The sequence below is a fragment of the Dunckerocampus dactyliophorus genome, chromosome 6 (genome assembly GCF_027744805.1).
Source record: "Dunckerocampus dactyliophorus isolate RoL2022-P2 chromosome 6, RoL_Ddac_1.1, whole genome shotgun sequence".
Classification (NCBI taxonomy): domain Eukaryota; kingdom Metazoa; phylum Chordata; class Actinopteri; order Syngnathiformes; family Syngnathidae; genus Dunckerocampus; species Dunckerocampus dactyliophorus.
The window spans coordinates 5,711,546-5,738,704 of NC_072824.1; the positions used below are offsets into that span (position 1 = coordinate 5,711,546).

A 27,159-nucleotide genomic window follows, 5' to 3' on the forward strand; every position below is an offset into this window, starting at 1 on the left:
TTGGGTGTTGTGAGACCAGGTGAGGTCCTCGCTGATGTGTGTGCCAAGGAACTTGAAGGTTTTCACCCTCTCCACCTCAGTCTCATCAATAAACAGGGGTCTATGCGGCTCCTTTTCCCTTGTTCTTGGGTCGATGTTCATCTCTTTAGTCTTATCTATATTGAGAAGGAGATTGTTATCACGACACCAAGCTATGAGTGCCGCCACCTCTCTTCTGTATGATGTTTCAACACCACCAGGCCGATGACTGTAGTGCCATCCACAAATTTAATGATGCGGACTCAGTACACACCCCTGTGGGGTCCCAGTGCTCACAATCATTGAGCTGGATGTGCGATTGTGGACTCTGACTGACTGGGGCCTGCCTGTTAGAAAGTTAAACTCCCAGTTACAGAGGGAGGGTGACAGGCCAAGTGTGAGGAGCTTATCTGTGAGTCTGTGGGGGCTGACTGTATTAAATGCAGAGCTATAGTCTATAAATAGCATTCTGACATGTGTGTCCTGGCCTTGTAGGTGAGAAAGGGCTTACATGAATAGCTATCGCATTGTACTGCCAAAAAATTTAACTCTTATGAGGTATTTTTGTTGTCATTGTTATATTTGTGCAAACAAAGGTACTGTACCTTTTAGTTGTATCAGGCATTAAAAAAGAACAAGAAACTAAAGAAAGGGTGGTTTAATATTTTTTTCCATGACTGTATTTCTCCTCTGTTGTTGAAAAGTATTGTATGACATTTTTGGGTAGCAGGTTATTGTTTGCTTTATGCATAATTTTAGCTGTTTGAAAATTGACTAGATCAGCAAATTTTAATATTTGTGATTTCAGAAATAGAGGATTTCTATGTTCTCTATCCACGATCTATCCATGATTACTGATCTTTTTTACAGTACATTTACCAAATTAAGATTACTTTTATAGTTATTACCCCATATCTACACACAATAATTTAGATATGGTAATACCAGAGAACAGTAAAGAGTATGGAGTGATTTTTGATCATGAGCAAATATATATTATAAGTTGAACAGTTTTGGTCCCAGTATTGACCCCTGGGGTACTTCATACATAATATTTAAACCTGCAGATGTGTATTCTCCTAGCTTCACATATTGCTTCCTGTTGTAGCTTTTAACCCAAATTAAAACTAACCCTCTGATTCCGTATTTTTCTAATTTTGTGATTAACTGCATCAAAGGCTTTTGTCAGATCCATAAATGCTGCAGCCGCACACTTTCTGTGGTCTATAGCGTTGGTAATTTCCTCTGTAATTTTGATCAGTGCCATGGATGTTGAAATGTTAGTTCTGTATCCGTATTGGCTGTCTGCGAGTAATTCATTCTTACTAATAAATTTGTGCACCTGTTGTTAAACAACTTTTCGATAATTTGGAAAAATTGTGGTAATAAGGAGACTGGGCTGTAGTTTGTAAATTGATGTTCGTCTACGTTTTTGAAAATTGGAACTACTGTAGCTTTTTTTATTTTGTTAGGAAATTTACCTACATCTTTGTCTGTAGATTCCATTTTTTGTATTTTGGTTATGAGCGTACGAGTAAGCCTCCACATTCAGGAAAAAAAAGCTTGCGGCATGTTGCAGTTTTCTACCGCCACCCACAGGGCCGGAGTGGAGCATTAAGATTGTTCAAGCCAATGACTCAGACATGTCTTCAATATTTTATTTAAATTAAGAAATTATCTATTCTTCTCAGACGGAGGGATTCCCCTACTCTGTGGTCTGCATCCCAGTGGCCAAGCGACTGTGGGAGGGGGGAAACCGTGACGGTGGAGGCGGTTCTGGAGCGGCAGGTGGCCAAAGGAAGGCCCCTCGCTATTCTTCCTCGTCCTCCTCTTCATCGTTCTCCTCTAGCACCGCTACCCAGGAGGCCTCTGGGCAGGGTGTACTGGCCTCCAATGCACCTCCATTGCCTGGTGGCGGCGGAGTCAGTAGTAACCCCAACAGCAACAATAACAACAGCAGCACCGCCACCACCAACAACAATCAAAATGGTGGGACCCCTGAAGGGACAAGTCCGGGCACGTTTAGCTTGTACACCAGCGACTCGCCCATCAGTTACCACGACGACGAGGAAGAAGACGAGATGGCCGATGAAAGCGCAGAGGAACAGTACAGACAAATCTGCAACATATACACCATGTACAGCATGCTCAACGCCAACACTGCAGGTCTGAACTGTTCGATATTATTATTGCACCTTAAGATTCAGTCTAACAGCTTTCCGTAGAAGGCCTTCTTGACACCTACACTCACATACACTCATCATCAGAGTTGCACAACACGCACATATGACTGATGGAGACACAATAGCTGCATTCTCACTCACACAAACGTATCTCTCACTTCAACACAAACTTAACATTCACTTTGTTGAGGGATGCGGCAACTGCTCTCGACTCCGTGTGCTTTCATTCTGTGGTCTTTTTTTGATCTTCCTCATTGATGAGGTCCAGCGCTGTAAACAAAAATATTTTTTAATACAGTTTGAAATCCTTTCCAGTTGTGTGATCATTGACTACTTCTTTGATAGCCATGTGGTTCAAAGAACCAGGAAGAAAGGCTAAAGAGTACCTTTACAGAACCATCTAGGGTCAAAATGTCCGACTGTCCACTAATGTCTCATTTTGCCCCTCAGTGACAGGGGAAAAGGTGGAGGCTCTGCCAGACGCTGCCCCGGACTCGGGTGGTGGGCGAGGGGGTAGAGGTGGACGGGCCAGACAGGAGCTGGCATCGCTGCCGTCCGAGCTCATCAGCCAGATCGGCAACCGCTGCCACCCGAAGCTCTATGAGGAGGGCGACCCTGCCGAGAAGCTGGAGCTGGTGAGCGGCACCTCGGTGTTCATCTCGCGCGCCCAGCTGATGAACTGTCACGTCAGTGCCGGCACCCGCCACAAAGTCCTGCTCAGGCGACTGCTCGCCGCCTTCTTCGACAGGTGAGTGGCTGACCAGACCCAAACATTGTTCCTGTTCCTGATCCTAATAGAATGGTTGGGAAAGCACTGAGTCACCATGGTTTCTTTCTCCACAGGAGCACTCTGGCTAACAGTTGTGGGACTGGCATCCGCTCATCCACCAATGATCCGAGCCGCAAGCCGCTGGACAACAGAGTGCTGCACGCCGTCAAATGTGAGTCACCTGTCGTTCTGTAAATTTCACACCGTTGCCGCCCCGCCTCCTATTTCCACCCCTCTTCGTCTTCACCTCCATCCTTCACAGTTTACTGTCAGAACTTCGCGCCAAGCTTCAGGGAGAGCGAGATGAACGCCATCGCCGCCGACATGTGTACCAATGCCCGCCGCGTGGTCCGCAAGAGCTGGATCCCCAAACTCAAACTCCTGATGGCCGACAGCGACGCCTACTCCACGTTCCTCGCCGACAGCGTCAAGATGGAGGCCGATGGGCTGGGCGCAGAGCAAGGCTTCGACCAGGCCTCCTTGGACGCCGTGGCGGCTGCGAGCGCCAACAGTAACGAAGCGGGCGGCGGAGCCACGCCAGCAGACGCCCTCCAGGGGGCAGGAGGAGATGGCAGCACTTTGTTTTGAGTGAGTGAACTGACAGACCAATATTTGGACAGATGGGGGGGGGGGGGGGGGGGAGGTGCGGCGATGAGGTTTTTCTGGTGTCGCTGCTTCTGTCTGTTTGGGGATTTTTTTTTCTTCCTTTGTATCTTCACCTGCTTTTACCTTCTTCGACGTATACTCGCTTGCCTCGATGTTGTCCCTCCTAAAGTGTCCGTGACAGGAGGTGGAGCGCCCCCAAAACCCCCCTCGCCCCTCTGCATGTTGTCATTGAGGTTCCTCTCCTGCCAAAATCTGACATTCTCGGGAGAGGCGTGACCAAGTCACATGTCCGCTAACACTGTTGCTGTCATACCGAATGTATGAGTGGGTGACAGGCCCAGAAGAACGACGTGAGTTTGTTTACTTTAAACTTTAAATGTGTGCTATTCCAATAAGACTCCTGCGGGAGCGTGTTTCCAATATTGGTCAAAGACCTGCGCTACTTCCTGTCCTCTGGGATCAGCTGATTCCTCAGAGAAATGTTTGGGGGGGGAGGGCCACGAAATGATCGATTTATAACCTTTTTAAATGTAAAAATCCTCCCAAAAGGCGTGAGCAGCCATGCGAGCAAATCAAACCTTTTCTTGATGAGGTTATGAATCCCGTTTTAGATTTCTACATCAGCGTTGCCATAGAAACCAACTTCTCTAACTCTTTAACAAATACACAGAACCTCATCTCTTGCCTCCCAAACGTGGCAGCTTTCGTTCAAGGAGATGTTTGGTTCTGTTGAGACATGCAGCTGCGTTGACTCCGACTTTAAACACGACTGACTTTATAAATATTTGGATGGTAAACGTCGAGCACCTTACCGTGAGGGGTGGCATCCCGAGTGTTGCTGTCACTCGTGGGACTGTTTAGCGTCACTGTCGTCTTTTGGACTTTTGCCGGTAGTAAAGCTGTCAAACTGAGCCAAACAGTGAAATCACACAATCGACCCCCCAAACTTAACCTTGAAGGCGCCGTCCAATCGAGACTAGTGTTATTTTGTAATATATATACAGGCCAGTGTTATGTAGAAACAATTTTTTGAGGAAAGCTGTTTACAATTTGTCGTTTTTTTATATTTAAATGTGATTTAAGAGGCTTTAAGGCAGGAAGTTGCCCCCCATCTCCCTTCTGCGCACACATGGTACGATTACAACTTACTGAAAGGTCCGTGGGAGATAATGGAAGAGTTTAGCCCCTTTCACACAGAGATCCCATTCAACTGCCACATCAGAGCCGTTTAATAGAACATCTGCCTGTGCCTTTTATACAGAACCCAACAAAAGCGCAATATTGCCGTACCCGCGTGCGCTTTCACAGACCGCATCCCCACAATCAGACAATTGGATGACGACATCCGCAACTTCTGATGTGACATGAAATCCTTCAAATACAGCACAACGGAGCGTGCTGGTGCTGCCATAAAAGATGGAATATTTGGGGAACAGTTTTGTCCCCAGATACCAGAGTGCCGTCTTTGGGTGGCAGCTTTGTGCGAAACAGGCTTTAAAGGGGACTGAGGGGACTTTCTTGAAGGGCAGTTTGCACATTTTTTTAAAAAAGTGTCTATTTGTTGTTTAAAACCAGCCACCTTGTTAAATAGGACTTATCCGCCGTTGCCAAAGGAGGGAAGACGAGGACAGTGACGACCCCCCCCCCCCCCCCCCCCCCCCCCCCCCCACACACACACACACACACACACACACACACACACACACACACACACACACACAAAAAACCAAGAAAGCCTTTCTTGCTTTTGGGGGGGTTTATGCGTACACAATGCATAAGTAATGAATGCATACTAAGACTGGCTGCTTATGTGGAGGCTTTGTGTGCACGTATGCATATTAATGTATGGGTTTTTTTTTGTCTTTTCACATCTGTGTGTGTGTGTGTGTGTGTGTGTGTGTGTGTGTGTGTGTGTGTGTGTGTGTCTCTCCAAGCCAACCACAATGCTTCTCAATCTATGTGCCGCATACGTGTGTGTCTGGCTGCATCGAACACTGATTGCGCATGCTTGTCACTGTGTGGGTGGATGGATGGGTGTGCTTGCGCGTGTGCAGACGTTGAGACGCTGTTTGTTTTTGTCTGCCTCACACCTTCTTTCTCCGACACGCACACCATTAGTAAGAAATATGTGTAAAACAGCATGTTTATTTCATACAAATATAAGATAATGTATTACATTTCATATCAAAAATTGCTTTGATGAATTCAATCAGAATCAACCGATTGTATTTAAATTTGCATCTTGAAGCAATGGCGTGCACTGCTTGACTGCAGCCATCAGAGGCGCTGTTGACTCAGTCTCAACTTGTTCGCTGTCTAAAGAACGAGATGCATCAGTGCAGACTGCCACCGTGACATTACATACATTACTGTGATCAATAATATACAGTCTATAGCAGAGCAAAATAAACATACCATCATTCATTTTCACAATGAATCCATCAAGCACGTTAAGTCGATTGTCAATCCCTGTCTTAAATCTTTTGCGCTTCCCACAAAAAATAATATCAGCAAGAAATGTACGTCACAAGTCATCTTTATTTCCATCCATCCATCCATTTTCTATGCCGCTTATCCTCATCGGAGTCATGGGGGTATGCTGGAGCCTATCCCAGCTGACTTTGTGCGAGAGGCGGGGTACACCCTGGACTGGTGGCCAGACAATGGCAGGGCACATATAGACAAACAACCATTCACACTCATATTCATACCTACGGACAATATAGAGTCGCCAATTAACCTAACATGTTTGTTTCTGGAATGTGGGAGGAAACTGGAGTACGCACGGGGAGAACATGCAGTCATGTTTATTTCATACAATTTTAAATAATAAAAAATAAGGAATTATTTTCCATAGCACAAAGTACTTTAAGGAGGGGTGTAATTGATGAGGAATTGAGTGATTGTGTGAAGCAATTGAGGTCAATTGCAATTGGAGTGCATTCATTTTTTTAATCATTGATTCATTTTAATAGAGTAAGTTAAACATTTAAAAATATATACAGTATATATTTTTTTAACATTTGTTTGAGTTTTAAGACATTGGTTTTATACAATTTTAGTAGGACAATTGAGTATCAAATGTTTCTTTTTCTCCCCAAGAAAAACACTAAAAAAGGACTACGACAGTTTTAGGGCCACTTTGAAAATGTAAATTTACAACTTTTTTTCTCATTAATTTACAAGAAAGTGGTAATATTACCTGTCATCGTGTCATGCTTGTCAAAGGGAAAATAGAGCACAGCTCTTCAGGAAGGAAGGAAATTTTCCTCTTGCTTCAGGCAAGCTTTTATTTATAATGTGGCAGAAAAAGAGCACAAACAGATTAGCATGTCAGGCTCTTCTCACTTCCGCCTTCCTTACCCCGCCGCCTCCACATGCCAAAGGTCCTTTTTCATAGCTGTCTCAGGCAATACCTGAGTTACGAGTTTTTTCTCATAAATTTACGACTTTATTCTCGTAATATTACGATTTTTTCTCGTAAATTTACTCTACTTATTCGGGAAAGCTCAGATTATTTTAATACTCCGTTGTAACTGGCATTGCCTGAAACAGCTATCAAAAAAGGGGACTATGTGACCTTTGGCCTTGGTCAAAGGTAATATGACTTTTTTTCTCATAAATGTATGACTTTATTCTTGTAAAAGTAGGACTTTTTTTTCTTGTAAATGTACGACTTTATTGTCGGAAATTTATGACTTTCTTTCTAGTAAATGTACGACTTTATTGTCGGAAATTTATGACTTTTTTCTCGTAAATGTATGACATTTTTTCTCTTAGATGTACGACTTTATTCTCGTGGATGTACGACTTTTTTTCTTGTAAATGTATGACTTTTTGTCTCATAAATGTACAACTTTATTTTCCTAATTGTACGACTTTTTTTCTCATAAACGTACAACTTGATTCTCATAAATGTACGACCTTTTCTCGTAAACGTACGACTTTATTCTTGTAGATGTACGATTTTTTTCTCGTAAATGTACGACTTTTTGTTTCATAAATGTACGACTTTATTCTCGTAAATGTATGACTTTGTCTCGTAAATGTACAACTTAATTTTCATAATTGTACGACTTTTTTCTCAAATGTATGACCTTTTCTCGTAAATGTACGACTTTTTTCTCGTAGATGTACGACTTTATTCTTGTAAATGTATGACTTTTTTTTCTCAAAAGTACGACCTTTTTTTCGTAAATGGATGACTTGTTCTTGTAAATGTACAACCCATCCATCCATCCATTTTCTATGCCGCTTCTCCTCATTAGGGTCGCGGGGGCATGCTGGAGCCTATCCCAGCTGACTTCGGGCGACAGGCGGGGTACACCCTGGACTGGTCGCCAGCCAATGGCAGGGCACATATAGACAAACAAGCATTCACACTCACATGATGACTTTATTCTTGTAAATGTACAACCATTTTTTGTAAATTTATGACTCAAAATCTCTCTTTTTTTTTTTTTCCAATGTGGCCCTAATACTTTGTTGTAACAGACAAAGCGAAACAAATAAAATGAAATAATAATAAAAAAATACATCCATCAGGTAAATAAGAAACAAATAAAGCCAAAGAAAAATTAGGTTGATCAAAATAAAAGTCAGTTGATTTAATTTTATTGAATACTATATCCATCAAGGCCATTTAGTCGAATGTCAGTCCCTATCTTAAATCTTTGAGCTTCCCTCCAAAAATACAATTTCATACAACTTTCATTGAAATATTTAAAAACAAAGCCTTTTATTGTATTGTAAAGTATGGGTTGTGTGAAATGGATTGATTGGATTGCGTCTTGAAGCAATAAATGAATGCAGTACTTCACCGCCACCAGCAGAGGCGCTGTTGAAACAGTCTGCTTGAGTTTGCGTTCCAAAGAATCAGTGATGTAGAAAAATAATTGATCAAGGTCCTTTTAGTCAAATGTCTGTCTCCAGCTTTAATATTTCAGCTTCCATCCGAAAATAGCAAAAAGTAGAAATTGTTTTACTTTGAGGTCTGTGCCCGCCTGGACACTTGACTCTTGGTATGTCTGCTTGTTTTTGCTGCACTTTCACACACTGCGCCCCTTTTGTGTCATGTTCACACACACACACACACACACACACTCATGTGTGCATGGTGTCTGTCATGGTTGTTTTGTTTGTATTTACGGCACAATTTAAAAAGCAGCCAGTCTGATGATGATGATGATGATGATGATGATGATGAGAGGAGGAGGAGGCGGGTCTCTGCCTGTCCTCGTTTTCCCCCCGGCAGCCAATCAGAAAGGTCCTCACGAGAAGCGCCGCCAATCAGCAGGCTAATATTGACCAGACTGTTGAACCGAGGCAGCCAAAATTCTAATCATGGCAGACTTGAAGAAGGAGGGGAGGAGAGAGGCGGGTGGGGGGGAGGTGTAGAAGAATCTCCCAGGACAGACAAGGCACTGCGGCAGTCTGCCATCACACGAGCGAAGCCACAATCCAGACAAAGAGACAAGAGGAGGAGGAGGAGGAGGCACCAACATAATCACCTGCATGTGCGTTTGTTTATGTAAGTGCCCTCCGCAGACGGGCGGAGCTTAATGACTAGCGGTACTGTACAGACACGCTAATGACGCATAAACAGTGAAGCCCCCCTGAACTTTTAAACAGGAGCTTCATTCAAGGGGGGAGGAGGGGAGCGACAATGATCTTCTGACCGCCACTAAAGTTGAAATTGCACTGGAACGAGCGGCGGGGACGAACCGTAAAGGACGCCTTCCTGTGTCTGCATGAAGCACTGCGGTATGATCATGACAGGACCAGGCGGCACGTCCCGTGTCGTTTTCCATGGCATCAAACGTCACAGGACACGTTTTATAGTCCTGAAATGGCGGCACACACAGAGGCCCCACATACAGGAGGTCCTTGGCCTGTGTACGAGTTCCATTCCTACAACGGCTTTTGTTTGAATGAAAACATACAGTAAGTTACTCCCCCTGTACACACAACACATGAAGGACATATCAAATACAGTCCTAAGATGAAATACATGGAAGAAATGAAAGAATTCCTTACAACGGAAGTTGCAAAGGAGGGAGAGACGGGCTGGGTGGAGAAATAATAGACCACGGCACTGTTTAGTTATCACTGTCTGTTCCATAGGAGCAGATCCTTTCACGTGTTCAAGGATGCCATCTTTAGCCTTCATGATGGCTGCGACAGGCTTAGACCAAGCATGTGGCCAATGTTGGTCTGCCTTTCTGCGCTTTCCGAGACGGCTCATTTGACTTTTCACTTTCCTTTTCTTTGACGCACCAGAAGAGTCTGCCTCGTGCTCGGGAGACATAACCAAGTGGGGGGGGGAAGTTGCCTGTGTAGCGACAGGCAACTACGTATCCTTCCGCCACGCACACGGAACTAGTTGTCTTTTTCTTTTTGTCCAGTGCTATTAATTGATGGGGGGCGCGTCGCAACATGAAACGTGATAACACAACGACCGCCTGTGTACGAGACCATCTCTAACTAAGCCAGTCTTTACTAAATAAACATCGGTTTCAACCATTCCTTTTACATGACAACATTTTTGAGCCTGAGAACGTTTAAAAACAGGTCTCAGAAGTCGATAGGTTTTTTTAAATGGATTTTTTTTAACACTGTCATTGTGTCCTTTGTAACATTTGTCCACTAAAGTGGACATTAACTACACTACAAATCGGTCCATCACAGTCACATGACTGGAGACATGTCCACATGAAGCAGATATTTCTTGGCTTTTCGTCCACACTCGTGGAGTTTTGTCCTGAAACAAAGCTTACTCTGACAGAATGTTTTTTTTTGGGGGGGGGGAGATTGCATCATCAGAAATTAACAAAAATTTTTATCAGCCCACGGCACATTCTAAAAATAGAATTTAACAAGAAAACTTAAAAACAACAGCAGCAAAAATAAATCAGCAGTAATTTTACAATAATAAAGTCTAAATATCAAGACAAAAGTTGTATCATAAAGTTGAAATATTAAAGAAAAAAGGTTCAAAACAAAAAAAGTCATAATATTATGAGAAACAAACAAAACAACAAATAAAGTTGTAATTTTTGGAAAATTAGGATGCAGAAAAAGTTCTTTTGTTTGAGAATAAAGTCGTAATTATGAGGAAATAAGTCGCAATTTTACGAGAAATGTCATTTTAGTGGCGTAGAGTTGAAATATTAAAGAAAATATTTAGTTGTTTTTTTTTAAGTCGTAATGTTATGGGAAGCAAACAAAACAAAATAAAGTTGTCATTTTTGGAAAATTTGTTTGGGGGGGGAGTTACAATATTGTGGGAATAAAGTCAACACATTAGGAAAGAAAATTGACGAAGATTATTTTAGAAGTACGACAGAGTATGAGGGCCACACCGTGTGTGTGTGGGGGGGGGGCACGGAGGTTTCGAGAATAAAGTCGTAAATTTACGATTTTATTCCTGAAATCTCTGATTATTTCAATACTCCGTCGTAACAGGCATTGCCTGAGACAGCTATGAAAATGGGGGACTTGCGTGACCTTTGGCCTTGGGCAAAGGTAATATTACCACTTTTTTTTCTCGTAAATGTATGACTTTTTTTCCTCAAATGTACAACGTTATTCACGGCAATTTACGACTTTATTTTCAAAAGCTCAGATTGTTTTGTTTTTCCCCCAATGTGGCCCTGGCGGGGGGGGAAGCAAAGAGCGATGTTGATTCTAATAATAGGCTGTTTCACTTATACCACAAAGCTGAGATGCAGTTTTTTCTTGAAATATATACTGTACAACTTCTTAGCATATCTGCATGTGTTGCTTTACAAAACATCAAAGAGACTATGCGGCCCTTGCTGGGAAAAAGTTTGGACGCCACCGCTGCATATGGTGTTAATAATGTCTAACTCATTTTTTGGTGAATTTCGGCCACTGTAATGATGCGAGATGCTCATACCGTTTCATCTCGACACCAGAACATGTCTAATGAGGATCGGGGGCATCGGGATGCGCAGCCTCCTATTGCTAGCCAGCAAATGTGTTTTCATGTGGACATATCTTATTATTTTCATACATTTTTAAAATGATGTTTCCACCCTTTTTAACCCCTGAGATAAGGCGATGTGAGAGATACATACTGTGTCCGTACAGGTGTGGATTTTTTCATCTCAAACCTAAGTGGAGTATTCATGAAGTGATGTTGCCACCTACTGGCCTGGCATGCGTATTACACTCTTCACTCTTCATGAGGAACATGACGACATTGTCCATTTACACTCTGTTATGTAAAAGCACGTAGACCTGGTCCAACCACGGCATTCCCTTTTGTGATGTCGCTAACGTCGGTGGCGACCAGGAAGGAAGTGCCCCTCAAAAAGAACCAAAATCCAGAAAGAGCTGGGTTCGATTTTCGGAAGAACTTATTCTACATTTCACTAGACGTTTTTTGCTTTATTTTATGATTAAGATTTGTACGTTTGAACTTGTGTACTGTATGTAGGCTGCTGAGAGAAGAGCTGGTACTAATAATTAACTTTTGTATGTAACAATAGCGGCTGAGGCCCTGTTAGTTGTAAAATAGTCGTAGAGAAAGAGAACCACATATTTTTGCATCATTGTGTGACTGAGGTGCTGGGAAGTGGGCGGGGTTTTTGCTATCGGTCGTACTGTACTTCCATCGCGGTGCCAAGAGAGGAGACGGGCGGAGGGACGAGTGGACGACAAACCGAAATGTTGTTTTCAAAGAAAAAAAAATGCCCTTGCTGATAAAATCCAATCAATCCAAAGTGAAAGTTTACTTGAAAGCGGCGGCAGTTGCCTGAATGTTCTTTTCCTCGCCCACCCCAAGGTGGCCGACATCAGCCACTGCAGCCGAGAGCAAAGGGGGGCCTAGCAGCTGCAGTGGCTGTCATCAGCCACCAGAGGGCGGCAACGTTCCCTGTAAGCGACGATTGTAATTTTGTTGTTTTTTTAAAAAGTCTTCATCACTGTATTCATGCGAGCACCTTAAAGCACAGCGCCGCCGCTTGTTTACGCGACGTTAACTCCCAAAGCCAAAAAAGTGCCCCCTAAGACCAAATGCGTTCTCGTCCACATGTGACTCCGCCCGTCTGTGTCTCACGGCCCGGCCACAAGGGGGAGCTAAAGTGACAAGGAGAGCAAGAAGTAGTAGTTTTGTTTTTTTTGTTGTTGTAAAAGAAAGCACCTTTGGGCGAGTGCTTTCTTGTCTCACGGCAAGATGGCGCCAAAGTCCTTTGCACCTTTCTGAGCACGCTCACTGTGTCACTTCCTGTCTGTGGATTTGGGTGGCTGGGAGTGGGGGGTGGTGGGGTCTTTTTGTATGGTTTAATTTTTGTTTGTTTTTTAATGTTTTTGTACTTTTTTAAGTTGTTTCCTCTTTTAATGACATTTATGTTCACTGTAAAAAAAAAAAAAAAAGGGCACGCCTCGACTTTGTGTGGTGGGCGGAGCTAATTTACTAGCTAGAATGACTTGAGCGTTATTTTTGACTTCTATGGTGTTTTTGATGAGAATCCTGAGAAGTTTGAGGGGTGGATAAAAATACGCATGTATGACCTGGTTGTGGTTTTTGAATGAAAACTCCACCCCAGAAAAGCCCCGCCCCTTCCGGCACTGACCAAATTGTGTAGCCAATTCAACATGGCTGCCGCTTGTGGTAATCGTAAAGCAATTAGTAGCAGCACAGCCAAGAGAAAGTTCTGGAACGCTTGACGGGGTGGATTTTTCTTGCGTTTAGAGCCCCCTGGTGGTCATGTGGTGAATAAGGGAAAAAAAACATGGATTGATGGAAGCTATGTATCGTCGTCACTCGATCATCACATGACTCTCTTCTTCTATAGCCAAACACCAGAGACACACACACACACACCTCTGAAGAAGCTCGCACAACGCACACGCTTAGAATGCGTGTGCGCGTGCCAGCTCTTTTTCAACACAACAAAAGCAGTTTACCTCGGAAGCTTTCAGCCATTGTCTGACCTTTTGAACGCTGCACAGCTCACCTCATGCAAACACAGTCTTACCTCACGGGACGTGTGGGCGGGGCTTACACGTCTCCACGGCAACCGGTCGGTCTCTGGTGTTCCTCCTGTCACCATGAATACAAATAAGAAATATATTAGTATAAATATATACAAATGTATATTAGCACATATATAAAAGCACTATGTTGGAATGTGCACTCGCAGCATGACGAGCTTTTATTTTCATTTTTAGTCGTTATTTTGATGAATCACACAGGAAACAAGCAGTTTTTAAAAGAGAAAGTCATTTAATAAAAAAACAAACAAATGCAGTAAGCGTCTCACCCCCCCCCCAAAACCCCACCCCCACCACTACCACCTTGTACATGCCAGTGCCCCCCCACCACCATGTGTTCTAAGTGCCAATTACTTGTGAATTCCTGTGACCCAGTAAGAAGTAATAATTGCACATTAAATACTGTGTTTAGAGACAAAAGAAAGCATACTGATTGAAACATGAGGATACAATCTTAATAATACAATAAATCGAATGTTTGTAACCAAACAACACTGCTCATGTCACTCTGATTTTTATTTGAAGCTCCAACCGATAGACCGATGTTATGCTGCCCCCTATGGTTGGTGGTAGTGAGTGCAGCCAGAATAATTATTATATAGTTCTTGCAATATTAGCACCTTTACTTTATTCTTTAATTATTACAGTTTAATAAATTACGCTTATTTTTTACTTCATTTTGTAATATTTAAAATTTTGATATTCCAATTTTTTTCTTGTAAAATTAGGACTTAGTTCGCATGTAATTCAATGTTTCAATGTTAATATCCAATTGCAACTTCATTCTTGTACATTGCAAAGTTGTGCTTGAAAAATTGCAATTTTTCTCTTATTACGACTATTTTCACAAATTTAGCCTGTTTTTCCCCATGTAAACATGACAATTTTACAAAATTATGACTTTAATCTCACTGATTTAGGACGTTTCTCTCTCAAAATTACAACTTTTATTCTCATAGTTTTACTTCATTTTGTAAAATTTTGATTTTTTTTTCATATTCCAACTTTTCTTGTGAAATTACTTTATTCGCATTTAGTTCAGTGCTACAATATTAGCATAACTTATTTTTTGTACATTACTACGCTGTACTTGTATAATTGCAATTTATTTTCATAATGCAGCTTTTTCTGATCAGTTATTTTTTCCCCATGGTACGTTACAACTTAATTCTCCTCAGTTTGGGACTTTTTTCTCAAATATGTTGGCTTCATTTTGTAAATAAAAAAAATAATGTTACGACTTGTGTTCTCATAAAATGACTTTGCTCATATTACATTCAGTTGCACAATATTAGCATAATATATCTTAATTCTGAACATCATAACTTTGTCGTAACATAGTATTTTTAGAAATATTACAACTTCACTCTCACAACAGGAGCTTTATTCCTCATATGACTTTATTGTACAAATATGACTTTGTGTTGAAAATTCACAACTTTTTTCCTAAGTTACTGTTTTTTTCTCAAAATACTTTGACATCTTAATCTTCGTTTTACCAATGTTCTTTTTTCCGTTTTATTCATACTGTAATATGACCAAATTTAATCTCGGTAAAATGACATAATTGTGACGGCTTCCGTCACTACTGCTGCTGAACGGCAGATGGCAATGTTGCTCATCTTTACGAGCACAACCAATCGGGTCATTCCGTCTTTGTGGCTATTCACGCGGTTTTCAGGTCAGCCTTTCATCCAATCGAAAATAGCTTCCAGAGTGGGAAAATCTGGAAAAGCCGACTTGTCGTTTCCGTGCAGACAAGCGAATCCCTGCGTTATGAAACCGATGACGTCACAGACCCGTCGCCGTCACGTGCCCAAATTTCAGCTTTGACAATAGCATCTGAATGTTTGGACTCACGACTCACCCCAGTCGACATTTTCCTGATAGTTTGTCGTCTCATACTCCAAAATGACTCGCAGAAGTAACGCCACTTCATCGTCAGTCTAGAATCGCCTAAGACTTAGGCGTTTTGTCTCACGTGGTTCCGTCTGCGTCTGTTTACAGCGAAAAACGTGGATGTGCCTTGTGTATTATATCCTTTTAGGTATTGGAATAAGAGACAAAACAAATTCAAATGTGATTTATCACACAGAATGTAACTTTTTCTTCATGATGCATCTTTTCAAGATAATATAAAAAACAAACATCTGAGCAAAAAAACAGTTCCAAACATTGCGTTTACATTTAAAACATTCAAACTCGGCAGTAAACTGTGGATAAAATACGTTTGGTTCTCCTCGGAACTTTTAAAGCATCCTCCTCCTTTCTTTGGAGGTGCAACAAAAAGAGGTGAAATGTCATCGTGTACAATACAGCCTGAAACAATGTCAAGGTATCATATTCATACTGCAGCAAACATGACAAACAGGACCCTTGTCCTCCAGCAGGGGGCGCGCTACGCTTATAACAAGCGCGTGCCTCCTGCTGCAGCATCCTGCCTAGCAACTGCTTGCAGCCTGCAGGAGGCTGCTGTCTTGATTGCGGTGACGTCACTCGACAACTCATTCGAGTCTGACGTCATCACGTCAACATCGGTATAAAAATAGATTTAAGGCATCGAGTCTTAAAACAAAACAAACCACCTTACAGTTACGCTCCATCTTAACGAAGCTGCGAGAGGAGCGGTCAAAATGTTTCATGACCTTTAACCAGCCAGAAGAAAAAAACATCCCTGAATTGAATTGGCCACCGCCCACTTTTCTGCCTGCTGTCAATCACTGATGTCTCCACCACGAGGCTTTACAGAGGTGGGCAAGTAAAATAGTAAAGTAGTGTGGAGGGGGCAGGGCATGTGTTCTTTCTCTCAGGGTGGGCGGGAGTTCAGAGGTCCCCAGGGTCAGAGGGCGAAGAAGAGGATGAGGACGAAGAGGAGGACGGCCACCAGCACGGCAATAGCACACCACTGCCGACGACCTGCAGACACAACAGGAAGTTGTCGGGATCGACTCCTGTTGCCATGGTAACTGTGTGTGTCTGTGCGCACGTACTGCTGGTCATGTGAGAGACCTTCTCCAGCTTCTTGAGGACGGAGTCCATGCGGGACGACGTCTGGTCCATCTCGTCCGTAAAGTCCTCCAAGATGCTGCAAGAGCGTCCATAATGTGAAAGCTATTCTCCGCAGTCTTTCAAAGTAAGGGCCTTTATTTCCTGCAGTGTTCAAATCCTTTTCAGTCCACCAAAGGTGGTCAACATTTTTACAGTCATTAAAAGTAAATATCCATTATTTAATGATATAGTGATGACTTCTATTATATTTGCAGGATTTTCTTCTACTAATATGACTTTATTCATGTAATATTACTAACTTTTCCCCCCCTCATAAAATTACGACTGGGCATTTGTACCGTCCAGATCTTTTTCTCGTAATATTCTGCCGCTCAGAAAATGACATTTTTTTTACTTGTGAATTGACAACTTTATTCTGTTAAAAAATACTACTTTTTCCTCCCAATGTGATGACCTTATTCTTGGAAAATGACAAATCCCCCCAAGAAGACCAAAAAGAAAAAGAGCAAGAAGAAGAAACAGAGGAAGAGGAGAAAGAAGAGCAGGAAGATGAAGAAGAAGAAGGTGTGAAACTTTAAATAAAGGTGAGAAGGATGTGCACTCACATGGCCTGCTCGTCCAGTTCGTCTCCAATGCGTCCTGACATGTCTTTGAGGACTCGGATGCTTCCAGACACCAACTCCAGATGATCATCCTGCTCCTGCATGATCAGCTACACACACACACACACACACACACACACACAGCGTTTGTAGTTGAATGAATGAAGTGAAGATGGATTTAGAAACAAGTCAGTTGAAGTGATGAATGATGGCTGGGATTTAAAGCTGATGTCATCATTCAACAATCCTGACAGGAGGGCGGCGCTAGCCAACACTTTTCCCACTCATTGACAACTTTGGCGTATGACTCTCGTGGAGATGGACAGTACGTGAATCCGGAAGTAGAAAGTAACAAATCACATTTACTCACGTTACTGCAGTTGACTGTTTTTATTTGATGTACTTGTACGTTTTTGAGTATAGTTTTTCCAAATGTGTCATTTGACTTTTACTTAAGTATATTTTCTTTGAAGTATTGTACTTGGCTACATCTGTTTCTGAGTTAAAAAAAACAAAAGGGAAGTGGGGAAGAAAAAGATGTGAAAAAACATCACCTGCTGCAAACGATGGCTAGAAGAACCTGGCTGGCGCTAAAGCCATATTAAAGATGGAGACAGACGTGTCAGACACCTGCAGTGGCGACCCACCCAAACACCAAACCCGTCAAATGGTGCAGAAGCGGAACTGGAAGGAAATGCCATCCCATTTAAGGGAGCATTGCACTTTTTAAAAATTTATTTTGCCCATCATCCACAATCTTATGTGAGATATGAACACATACGTCATTCTCTTCTGTGCATTTTAAAGATGTAAAAACAGATTTAAAAAAAGAGCCAGCTCATTACTGCACGTATGGGACACACTTACTCTTCCCATAAAGTCGTCTGAAAAAGTCTCCAGAAAGTGCCTACATCATGTGACCTGCATATTAACCAAGTTACAGCAACATTGTTATTATTATTAACATTGTTATGCTGAAGAACAATGTTATTGGCATAGTGACACCTTGCCACACCACAAAGGCTAGCATCTCACTCCACCACACACTCGCTCATAGCGCCGCACTCACAATGCATCAGATAGATAGATACTTTATTCATCTCCAACAAAAAAAAGGTAACGCCACATACGCTGTTGTGGTTTAGTTTTTGGGTTTGGAAAAGGGTACACCTAGGTGTAGCGTTCCTTTTTATGTTGCTATGTGAAATCAATGCGCCCAGGAAGGAAGCTCCGCTAATGCTTAACTCATTCAATCCCAGCCGTTTTTCAAAAGACAACCACTTCAGTACCTGCCGTTTTAGACGATTTTGACTGACTGCCTTTTTTCAAGGCACACAGAATATTGTGTTCTATGGCTGTATAAACATGGAACCTACCAAAAGAAAGATTAGACCCCCATCTTTCATCAGAAAAAAAAGTTTGTTTCTACATTTTTCCGTTCTTTAGTAATCAGCAGTAGAACATAGGTAAGTTTCACTAAAATATATAAAAAAGGGAGAAAAGCAGCTTTTTGTGAAAAGATATTTCAAGCATAGCTTTCACTTTGACACAAATTGTAGTTGCTTTTGTGACAGCTCAAATATCTATACCACGATATAAACAACACCGAAAAGGGTTGTTTTACATCAAAATAAGAATTTATTTACAAATATAACACCACGAACTTTACAATTTACATTTTTCACATTTGGAACCGAACTGTATGTGTGCGCATGTGTTAAAAATGTCCCTACAATGCGTAAACTTCTGCACGCTACACTTCTCCACGTTCTTCCACTTCCTCCTTGCTGTCATGTATGATTTTTCCCCATTCAGATGCACTTCTGCCACCTTGTGGCCGTTTTTATGGCTTAAAACTGCCCTAAAAGTGACACCCATTAGTGTGCAATTGCATCATCACCTTTTTGCCTCTCGTGCAAATACGTCTTTGGTATTGAAAGAGTTCAAATGAACAAAATACGGCAAAATTGCATTACCTTCGTAGTAGTAGTAATCATTCCACCCCTGCATGAATCCAGTATTTTTTTGTTACCTGTTGTTGTTCCTGCTGTTCCTGGATGTATCTGGAGTTGGTTGACACCAGGTGGGCCTCCAGACCCGTCGACCTGTCTGAGACAGACAGCAGGGCCTGAAAGACCAAAAACCAATTGGTTGCTGTGTGTTTGTGTTTGTTTCTGCACAGGGTGGGAATAGGAAACAGAAAAGCTCTCAAGCACATCCCTTTCCTGCGTGCACGGACCTGCTTACTCTTCTTCTCCGTCTGAGCCACTGCTGAGGGACTGGACAAGTGGTCCTTCATCTCCTGCACAGCACAAAAATAGAATCAGGGTCAGATTCCGAGCAGGTCTGCTTGCAGAGTGAGAACATAAACAAAGAAACGCCAGTTAACTTCACCTGCACGGACTTTCTGGTTCGCTCCACAAAGTCTCTCCTCTCCTGAAGCTCCTCTTCGCCCAGACGGAACTTCCCGGGATTGGACTCCACAATACCTGAACCGGCCGCTCAAGAACCGAACAAGGTTGCCATGACAACGACGGAAAAGCTATCCTCCCTATGGTAAGCCAGCCTACATGAATCCATGTGATTGGGTGGTGCAAACACAAACCGGAAGTCATGCAAATTAGCTTATTTCTTGTGAAAAAATTGTACACTTGAGAGGTTTCACCTTATTATGTACTGTCCCTTGAAGGATAACGTCACAAGACAGAACGCCGGGGTAAAACTTAAAAGTATCATGAACAAACATGCTATGTTTGACTGTACCACTATCAAGTCAATAACGGATTGCAAAAGCTTCAAAAGTTAAAAAGAAAGAGACACTTTGTGGAGACACGCTGCAGGGGTTGATGGCTATCTTCTGGTAAAGCACAAGTTTGTTATGAAAACAAGACGCGTGACGCTCATGTGGAGGAAGATGCGGGGCTCGTCAAGGATACTGATGGTCTCGCTCAGGTCCTCCAGGTCCCAGTCGATGGCCCGCAGGCAGTTGCGCAGCTCGTTGGTGCTCCAGTCCAGCTCATCGCGACTCACCTGACCGTCAAATGTAAACAAACTATTACCCACAGTGTGTATGGTAGCTACAAATGACCACCAATCAGTGAGGTGTGGTCAGGGGAGGCAACTGTCATGATGAAACATACAAAAACATAAAATAAATATGAATATTTGTCCATTGAACTCTATTATAAATGTATTTTCTGTATGATTCCAATCATAACATTTTTCTAAGTAAAAATCACTGAATTTGTAGATTTCCTGATCAAATATTGGGAAGAAACCTAAGGTGAGGCCACCATGAGCGTGGCTTCTTGGCTTAGTGCACAAGCCATGCCTACCATCTGAGTGCATACTCAGTTGCCTCATGGCGCCTGCCAGTTTCTGTTTGTGTCACCAATGATAGAATGTTGCAGACATATTTATCATTGTCTTTTATGTACATGTGACATCATTATTCTTGATAATCAAGACAATAAAATGCATAGAAATCTCATACTGGAGGCACTTGCAGTACCGCTGCATCCTGAAGGGTTGGCAGCGTGGTGAATTGGAAGGCGCTTGTCGCTGACATCCTTCCACAGAGGAAAAGCCGGTGTTTTTTGTTGTTGTTTTTTTCCCTTTCAGATAGCACTAGCTAGCAGAAAATGACATACATTCAATCTATTTTTATAATCAGCTGAATGAATGAATGAATTTGACTGGCAAGATGGAGGACTATATACCCAAACTCACCAGGTGGTCAGCCTTTTACAACAAAACATCAGAACTTTCCCTGATATATTTTTTTCATGAAAAGAAACTAAAGAATTAGGTCTAAGAAGTATCTGAAAACATTTTTTTAACTAATGCGAATTATTCTCCTCTTTTTTGTTTGGTTATCCTCTCAGTGGATAAGTCAGTGCCTCACCAACCATGAACGTCCCTGCCACCAATGTACCGAATTGTGCAGGTGAATACATCACATTAATGATTAATTGCATCCAATATCTTTCAGGAGCAGGTGAAAATAAGTGGCAGACTGGCAATGCTATCATGTATCATCAAAACGTTTAGCATTTTAGCATGTTATGTGGTGGAACAACACGTAGGTATCATGCTGTTATACTAATATGCCCCCTGGTGGCTCTGCGCAACATAGGACGCCATTGGAAACCACAAGAAAACGTTTCTGCGTGGACAGCATGAATGCTTGACTCTCTAAGCATGTACAGCAGGGGTGTCAAACTCGTGCCACGGAGTGCCGAGACACTGCAGGTTTTCTTTCCAGCCAGTCACTAAAGCAGGTGATTTTAATGCTCAACACCTTCGGTTTGAGGGAAGGAGCTCATCAATTAAATCACCTGCTGAAGAAACTGGTTGGAGAGAAAACCTGCAGCGTCTCGGCCCTCCGTGGCACGAGTTTGACACATGTGATGTACAGTGATGATGGTGCGCTCACCTGAGTGCCCTCCTGCAGTAGCTCCTCCCACCTGTCAAACAGGCTGCGCGCACGCGCCGTGGCCTTCTGCACCTCCCTGCAATCACACAGACACTCTATATTCTCATACAATTTGTTTGAAAGTTTAGGTTCTTTTTAAGCCACTTCTGTGCACACCCTTTGTTTAGCAAACAACTAACTTCGCGGTTTCTCGTCAACAGGCTCAGAAAAAAGAATACCAAAGGCAACGCAAACACTGGATGAAACAAAAGCAAATATGCGACGATTAGAGGCAGTGGAGGTGACTTTGTTTGCTCCACACAAACAAGACATCGACACGCTGATAGCATTCAAGCTAGTTAGCAGCGGCAAACTCCGCTGACACAAACTTTGTCTTTGACTCATACAGCGGCTCGCCAAATGGGACAGACGTCACACGTCGGATTAGCCGTGCTCAGTGAATGTTTTCCCTCAGTTTAAAGCTGTTTTTATTTCGTTCTTACCCTTTCACGACGAAAAACGGGTCCTCCAGCGACATGGTGCTTCCGGGTGCGTGACAAGCCCCTGCGCATGCGCTGCAGCCACGCAGGCGTTGTTCAGGCCTCAGCGTAAACTTTCAAACACTTAAAAAAAAACTCTCCATAAATATTACTTATACTAGAGCGTATGTTACAGTTATGGATCCAGTAACATGACGTGTTAAAAAATAAGGTAATTCAAAGGCGTGAACGGAATGGTTTGTACACAAAAGGTTGCCACGGTAACACTTCCTGCCTCCACAGTCTCACCCGTGATCCGTGATGACACGACTCCATAAATAAGATAGACAGACAGAATGGTAGATAGATAGATAGATATATAGACAAATGAGGACAGGAAAAAGAAAAAAGATGCATGCAGCAAACTCAGCAAACTCCTCCCTGTCAGTCCCCACCCTTTTGTGGCGCTCCATCTGTCCCACCCTCGTCCTGTCTCTGGCTCACCCTTCCTTCCTTCCTGTCTTCATCCTGTTTCGTCCACTTCCCCCCTCTCTCCCTGCCGTGTGAAAATTCACAGGCCGCCCCCACTGTAAAATTTGGAGAGTGAAAAAAGTTGGTCATGAAACTTATTTAGTTAATTAATATGAATACGTGAATAAGACCATATGTGCCTTTGTTTGTCTGCAGACTTTATAGTATAACCATATATAGTATAAAAACAAGCAAAACAACAAAAGCAAAAAAGTGTAAATGCAACGAGAAAGAGTTGAAACGCTGAGACACTATTAAAACTAATTGTAATAATATGTTACACAGACAGTCCCATTATAACGCGCTGGTGAGGGCAAAAGGTCTAAGTCTATCTGTAGCAGACCAAATATATTTGTGGTGGGCCGCCAGAGATAAATTAATGTATGGGAAACACAGTACACTTAAAATAAGAACCACTGAAGCAGGCCAGAACCTGAAAGGTACAAAAATTGCTTTGTTTTTTATTTGTCATTTGAGGCGTGAAAGTTTGACTCATTTCTTATCTGCACAAATGTTCTCGTTGGTCCACTCGAGAGGCGTTTATGTTACTACTTTGCACTTGTGTCTGCTCACACTGCTGAAGCAAACACAATGACATCACAGGAAAAGGGACAAAAAGTCCCAAAATGAAGCTGTGAGATAACGGTGTTGAGTTTATAAATAGACAACGGTCCTGACCCTTTCCCTCGTGGTGCCTTCAAGTGCTCCTTGTTTGGATGACCTACTTGCGGCATGTTCTATAACCTGCCTTGCAGAGCGCTACAAAACACAATCAGACAAATGTTGAATGGCAGTGCAACAAATGAGCAAAGCAAACAGCTATATTACATGTGGTGTAATACTAGCGCATAAACGTTACGCTCACATTGCATCTAAATATAAAACTCTAAAGTAGGATTTGTGTTGAAAAGTCTTTGTATGAGACAATGTCAAGTGTGCAGAGGTCAAATATGGCCACCAAGACTAGGTCACCTTATGTTGGGCAGGTCAACACACACACACACAAACACATGCATGCACAGGCACATTCCTCGCTAAGCCATTTGGCCTCAGGCGGAGGCAGTACGACAACACACACATCGTAGACACACACACTCACAAAGCGTTGCCATAGTGACCAGTCGGGTGCAGACACGAAGGGAGGTCACGGCTGGTTGTCTCCATGTAAAAGCGGCCATCAAGCGAGGGCTTAATCCGTGTAAGGATTAATTACGTGGGATTCAGGAAGTGTCTTCTACCACCATTTACCCCCTGAGGGGCTTGTCAACTTCTTATTTGTAGGGCAGTACATTTAGACGTGCATTATACTACACATACATGACAGCATAAAGTAAAACATTATACTAACAGCCTTAAAAAGGACAATGCAAGTAAACCAAAATGAACTGCAGATAACATTCAAAATAATACAGACCTCAATGGCACACATTGTAGTTCAATGAAAAGGGATAGAACATGTTTTAGGTAATAAATAAAGACAAAACAGTAAGCAATTGTGATTTTATTTTACCTCTATCATAGTAGCAAACATGGCCTAAAAGAGACATTGTTATTTGACAGCATGTCACAAGTTATCTTATATAACATTCAGTGCACTAGTGTTGTCTATTTTTATAGCTGCGGACACATAGCATACATACCTAATGCAATGACGTCAGTGACAGGAAAGCAAATGTGGAGCGTTCAGGTGCCGCTGTAAAGTTTACCACTTGGTCTTCAGTCTAAATCAGTGTTGGGCTAAGTTTGAAACATAAAAAGGATGGAACATGTTGTACAAACCTTTAAGATTTTCTCCATAGCGACTGTACATTTAAAAGGAAAGTCACGTTACCATGGTTACACCTCGTGGTCTCCTATGATGCATGCAGCAGCATTGTAACTACACACGAGATAAGCAATGTGTATGACAATCTGGTAACCGTGCCTTGTTTAAAGACTAGCTAACTTAATCGCACTCATTGACTTCTCACTACATCGACAAAAATACGTATACACGTATAGTTTACGCGTACAATGGAATTACAAATTACAAACTCCGAAGCGGTCCGTGAAGGCACCGTGACGGCGACTGCCTTTTGACCTCGTGCCGCTTCTCAGTAACCTTGTTTACACCGGCTGCCGCTCCATATATGGAGCGTTGGTGACGTCACCACAGCTGTGCTCGGGCGGGCAGGGAGAGGAGGGGAAAGGGGGAAGAGGAGGGGCGCCAACGTCACGGCTTTTCCACTCTGCACCTCCCCTGGGGACTTTACAACCGGAAAAGCCATATATGGGAGGGCGAGGTAGCGACGTATGTGAGTCATATACGTATGTGTGAGAAACGCCCATGAAATTTAAGAAGTTTTTTTTTTGTTTAAACTTGTTCACCTTCGTAAATTAAATGTTTTTCTCTTTTAGAAGATAAACACGTGAAGATAAACACTTTAGTGAAACTATTTCTCCTCACGTTTATATGACAGTAATTCCTGATAACATGACGTCAGCCTACCAGGCACATTTTAACCTATAAATCATTCATTGTATGTAAGTGTACATTTAAAGGTACATATTCTGGCATATGTGGCTGTTTAATGTCAATAAACCGGAATAAAGAAGGCTAACCTCCTGGAGTCTCGATGGTGTAACATAATCTAACAATAAAAAATTGTTTTCCTTTGGGTTCATAAAGTTTTAAAGTGTATCCAACGACAGACGTTAAGACGAAGAAGAGCAAATGAGGAAGAGAAAGTAAAAACTGAGAAGAAACATGTTAGACGGAACAGATGGTTCGTGTGTGCGCGTGTGTAGCAGGTGTGGGCGGAGCCTGCTGGCTGAGGAATCCAGTGTGACGTCACAGAGGACATAAAAAGCCACCCTGCTCGTCGAAAGCTCTCAATTCTCCTCAGTGACGCCTTGCTCATACTCTAAACAAAGCGTCCCGAACCGAGACCGGATCAAAAAACTTTTTAAAAGTCCACTTTCTGTTGATTTTTCAAATCGGCAAGTTTGTTGTCGTTGCGCCAAAAACACGACACCCTAAAAACTGCGCGTAAATACACACCGACAACAATGAGTGACACGACAGCAATGGAGGTGAACGCGGAGGCCCGCAGGGTTCTAGCCGTGTCCATCAGCAAGCTGTACGCGTCCAGGACCCAAAGAGGCGGACTGAGACTCCACCGGAGCCTCCTGTTGTCCCTGGTCATGCGCTCGGCCCGGGATATCTACCACTCATCGTCGCCGCCGCCCATGGAGAGCGGTCCGGAGGAACCGGCCGATCTGGAGCCTCCCCAGCCGGAGCAGACCCCTGTCGAGGTGAGCCTGACGGCGGGGGGAGGTGCACGCCAGGAGGCGGACATAGTGGAGGACATGGAGGAGGGGGAGCCTGCCGAGGACAAAGAGAACCAGAGCCCGACGAGGCGCTCCAGGAAGCGGCGAGGAAAGACGTCAGCGGCGCCCGACTTCCTCCCCAGCAAGAGAGCGAGGCTGGAGCCAGGAGAGGAGCGTCACTCCGCCGCGGCCCCACCGGCCAGCTGCCGCCTGGGCCCCGCGGAGTCCCTCACGGCTTTGTCCCTTAACCGGGTCATACCGGCCTGCTGAGACCACTGACGAGGCTCCACTGGACTTTGGAGCCGAGTGCTGTTTGTTTTTCTCACACACGAGTGGTCAGGAGCTGACCCACGTCCACGGTCCCGGAGATGGACCGTTCCGGTCCAAGGAGCGAGCTCTCCGAGTGGAAAGTTCGGATAGAAGCGATCGAGTGGGCTGAGTCACACAAGAAGAACCGGCCCGGACGAGAAGTGACTCACTAAAAAGTGCTGACTCAAAGTGTGAATCAGCAGGAAGTGAGGTGGTCAATGGTTACCCACCCCACACACACACACACACACACACACACACACTGCTGCTGTGGACCAACATGGTGCTGCGAAGGTGCTGCTTGCATCTTTAAAACTTTCCTGTGTATTCAATGAATGTGAACATCCCATAATAATAATTCTTATTATATACCTCACCTGTAAGATGATTTGTGCTTTCTAAAAGAAACTGTGTTAATAAAGTTTTAAATGTACAAACATCACAGCCTTCCTGTTGTCGTGATTGTTCGCAGCATGTGGGCCAAAGATCAACGGGTTCAATCCTTTAAAGAGGGACCAGGTCTGCCACCAGTCTGGAGCCTCTAATCTACACACGAGGACGCCCACACACACACACACACACTGGGTCACACTGCTTCCTGTGGATTACAACTGAATTATGAATCACATCCTCCCAGCGTGACCCGACACCGGCTGCCCACTTCATTAGGTACGCCATCTAATAAGATCTGATACAAAAAAACAAAAATAATAGGGAATTAGGTTAACAATATTTATTTCTGTTCTTCTGTATCACAATGGGACCTGTTTCTAACACTATGACGCCCCCCATGTACCTAAAATCAGAGGTCTACCAAAATATATTGTAGCCCAGGGCTGCATGAGTGCTGCCGCCACTGAGGAGCTGCACTGTCAAAAGAATGTAACCTCTTAAAGTCTAACGCGGTAAA

General features: G+C 43.1%; 3 protein-coding genes across 10 annotated transcripts in view; 2 read left to right on the forward strand and 1 right to left on the reverse strand.

Moving 5' to 3' along the window:
- The window catches only part of nacc1b (nucleus accumbens associated 1, BEN and BTB (POZ) domain containing b), a 33,158-nt gene extending 12,429 nt beyond the window's left edge, over positions 1-20,729 (forward strand). For 6 of the 7 annotated variants that reach the window (XM_054778633.1, XM_054778635.1, XM_054778634.1 and 3 more), the window contains 4 exons: positions 1,710-2,184; positions 2,652-2,949; positions 3,045-3,142; positions 3,233-5,210. In XM_054778633.1, coding sequence (XP_054634608.1) covers positions 1,710-2,184; positions 2,652-2,949; positions 3,045-3,142; positions 3,233-3,558 — 1,197 coding nt within the window. In that variant the 3' untranslated portion in view covers positions 3,559-5,210. Of the gene's footprint in view, positions 1-1,709; positions 2,185-2,651; positions 2,950-3,044; positions 3,143-3,232; positions 5,211-19,389 lie in introns of those variants that run through there. The other variant, XM_054778629.1, reaches the window with a different exon arrangement.
- Positions 15,027-22,450, reverse strand: LOC129182468 (syntaxin-10). 2 transcript variants are annotated; one of them, XR_008570649.1, is made up of 10 exons: positions 22,125-22,450; positions 21,643-21,718; positions 20,144-20,237; positions 19,602-19,696; positions 19,447-19,509; positions 19,240-19,335; positions 17,211-17,317; positions 16,587-16,681; positions 16,337-16,512; positions 15,027-16,294 (listed from the first exon to the last, which is right to left on the reverse strand). XR_008570649.1 is itself a non-coding variant. In XM_054778636.1 (9 exons), the coding sequence occupies exons 1-9, from the start codon at positions 22,157-22,159 to the stop codon at positions 16,436-16,438; spliced, it is 738 nt and encodes a 245-aa protein (XP_054634611.1). In that variant the 5' UTR covers positions 22,160-22,450; the 3' UTR covers positions 15,027-16,435. The 2 variants fall into 2 exon arrangements, 1 of the variants encoding a protein (XP_054634611.1); XM_054778636.1 differs by having other exon boundaries at positions 15,027-16,512.
- A 3,042-nt stretch (positions 22,451-25,492) lies between these two features.
- ier2b (immediate early response 2b) lies at positions 25,493-26,689 on the forward strand. The gene has a single exon (XM_054778637.1). It carries the CDS (start codon positions 25,680-25,682, stop codon positions 26,208-26,210), a length of 531 nt encoding a protein of 176 aa, XP_054634612.1. The 5' UTR covers positions 25,493-25,679; the 3' UTR covers positions 26,211-26,689.
- Positions 26,690-27,159: the final 470 nt, after the last annotated feature.

Bases quoted from the DNA above. Each gene is read 5' to 3' on its own strand.
- LOC129182468 (XM_054778636.1), bottom strand. From the start codon at position 22,159: ATGTCGCTGGAGGACCCGTTTTTCGTCGTGAAAGG. The intron at 20,238-21,642 runs GTGAGCGCACCA...TTTGACGGTCAG, and splicing joins TACTGCAGGAGGGCACTCAG to GTGAGTCGCGATGAGCTGGA. The intron at 16,513-16,586 runs GTACGTGCGCAC...TTGTGTCTGCAG, and splicing joins GGTCTCTCACATGACCAGCA to GTCGTCGGCAGTGGTGTGCT.
- ier2b (XM_054778637.1), top strand. From the start codon at position 25,680: ATGAGTGACACGACAGCAATGGAGGTGAACGCGGAGGCCCGCAGGGTT.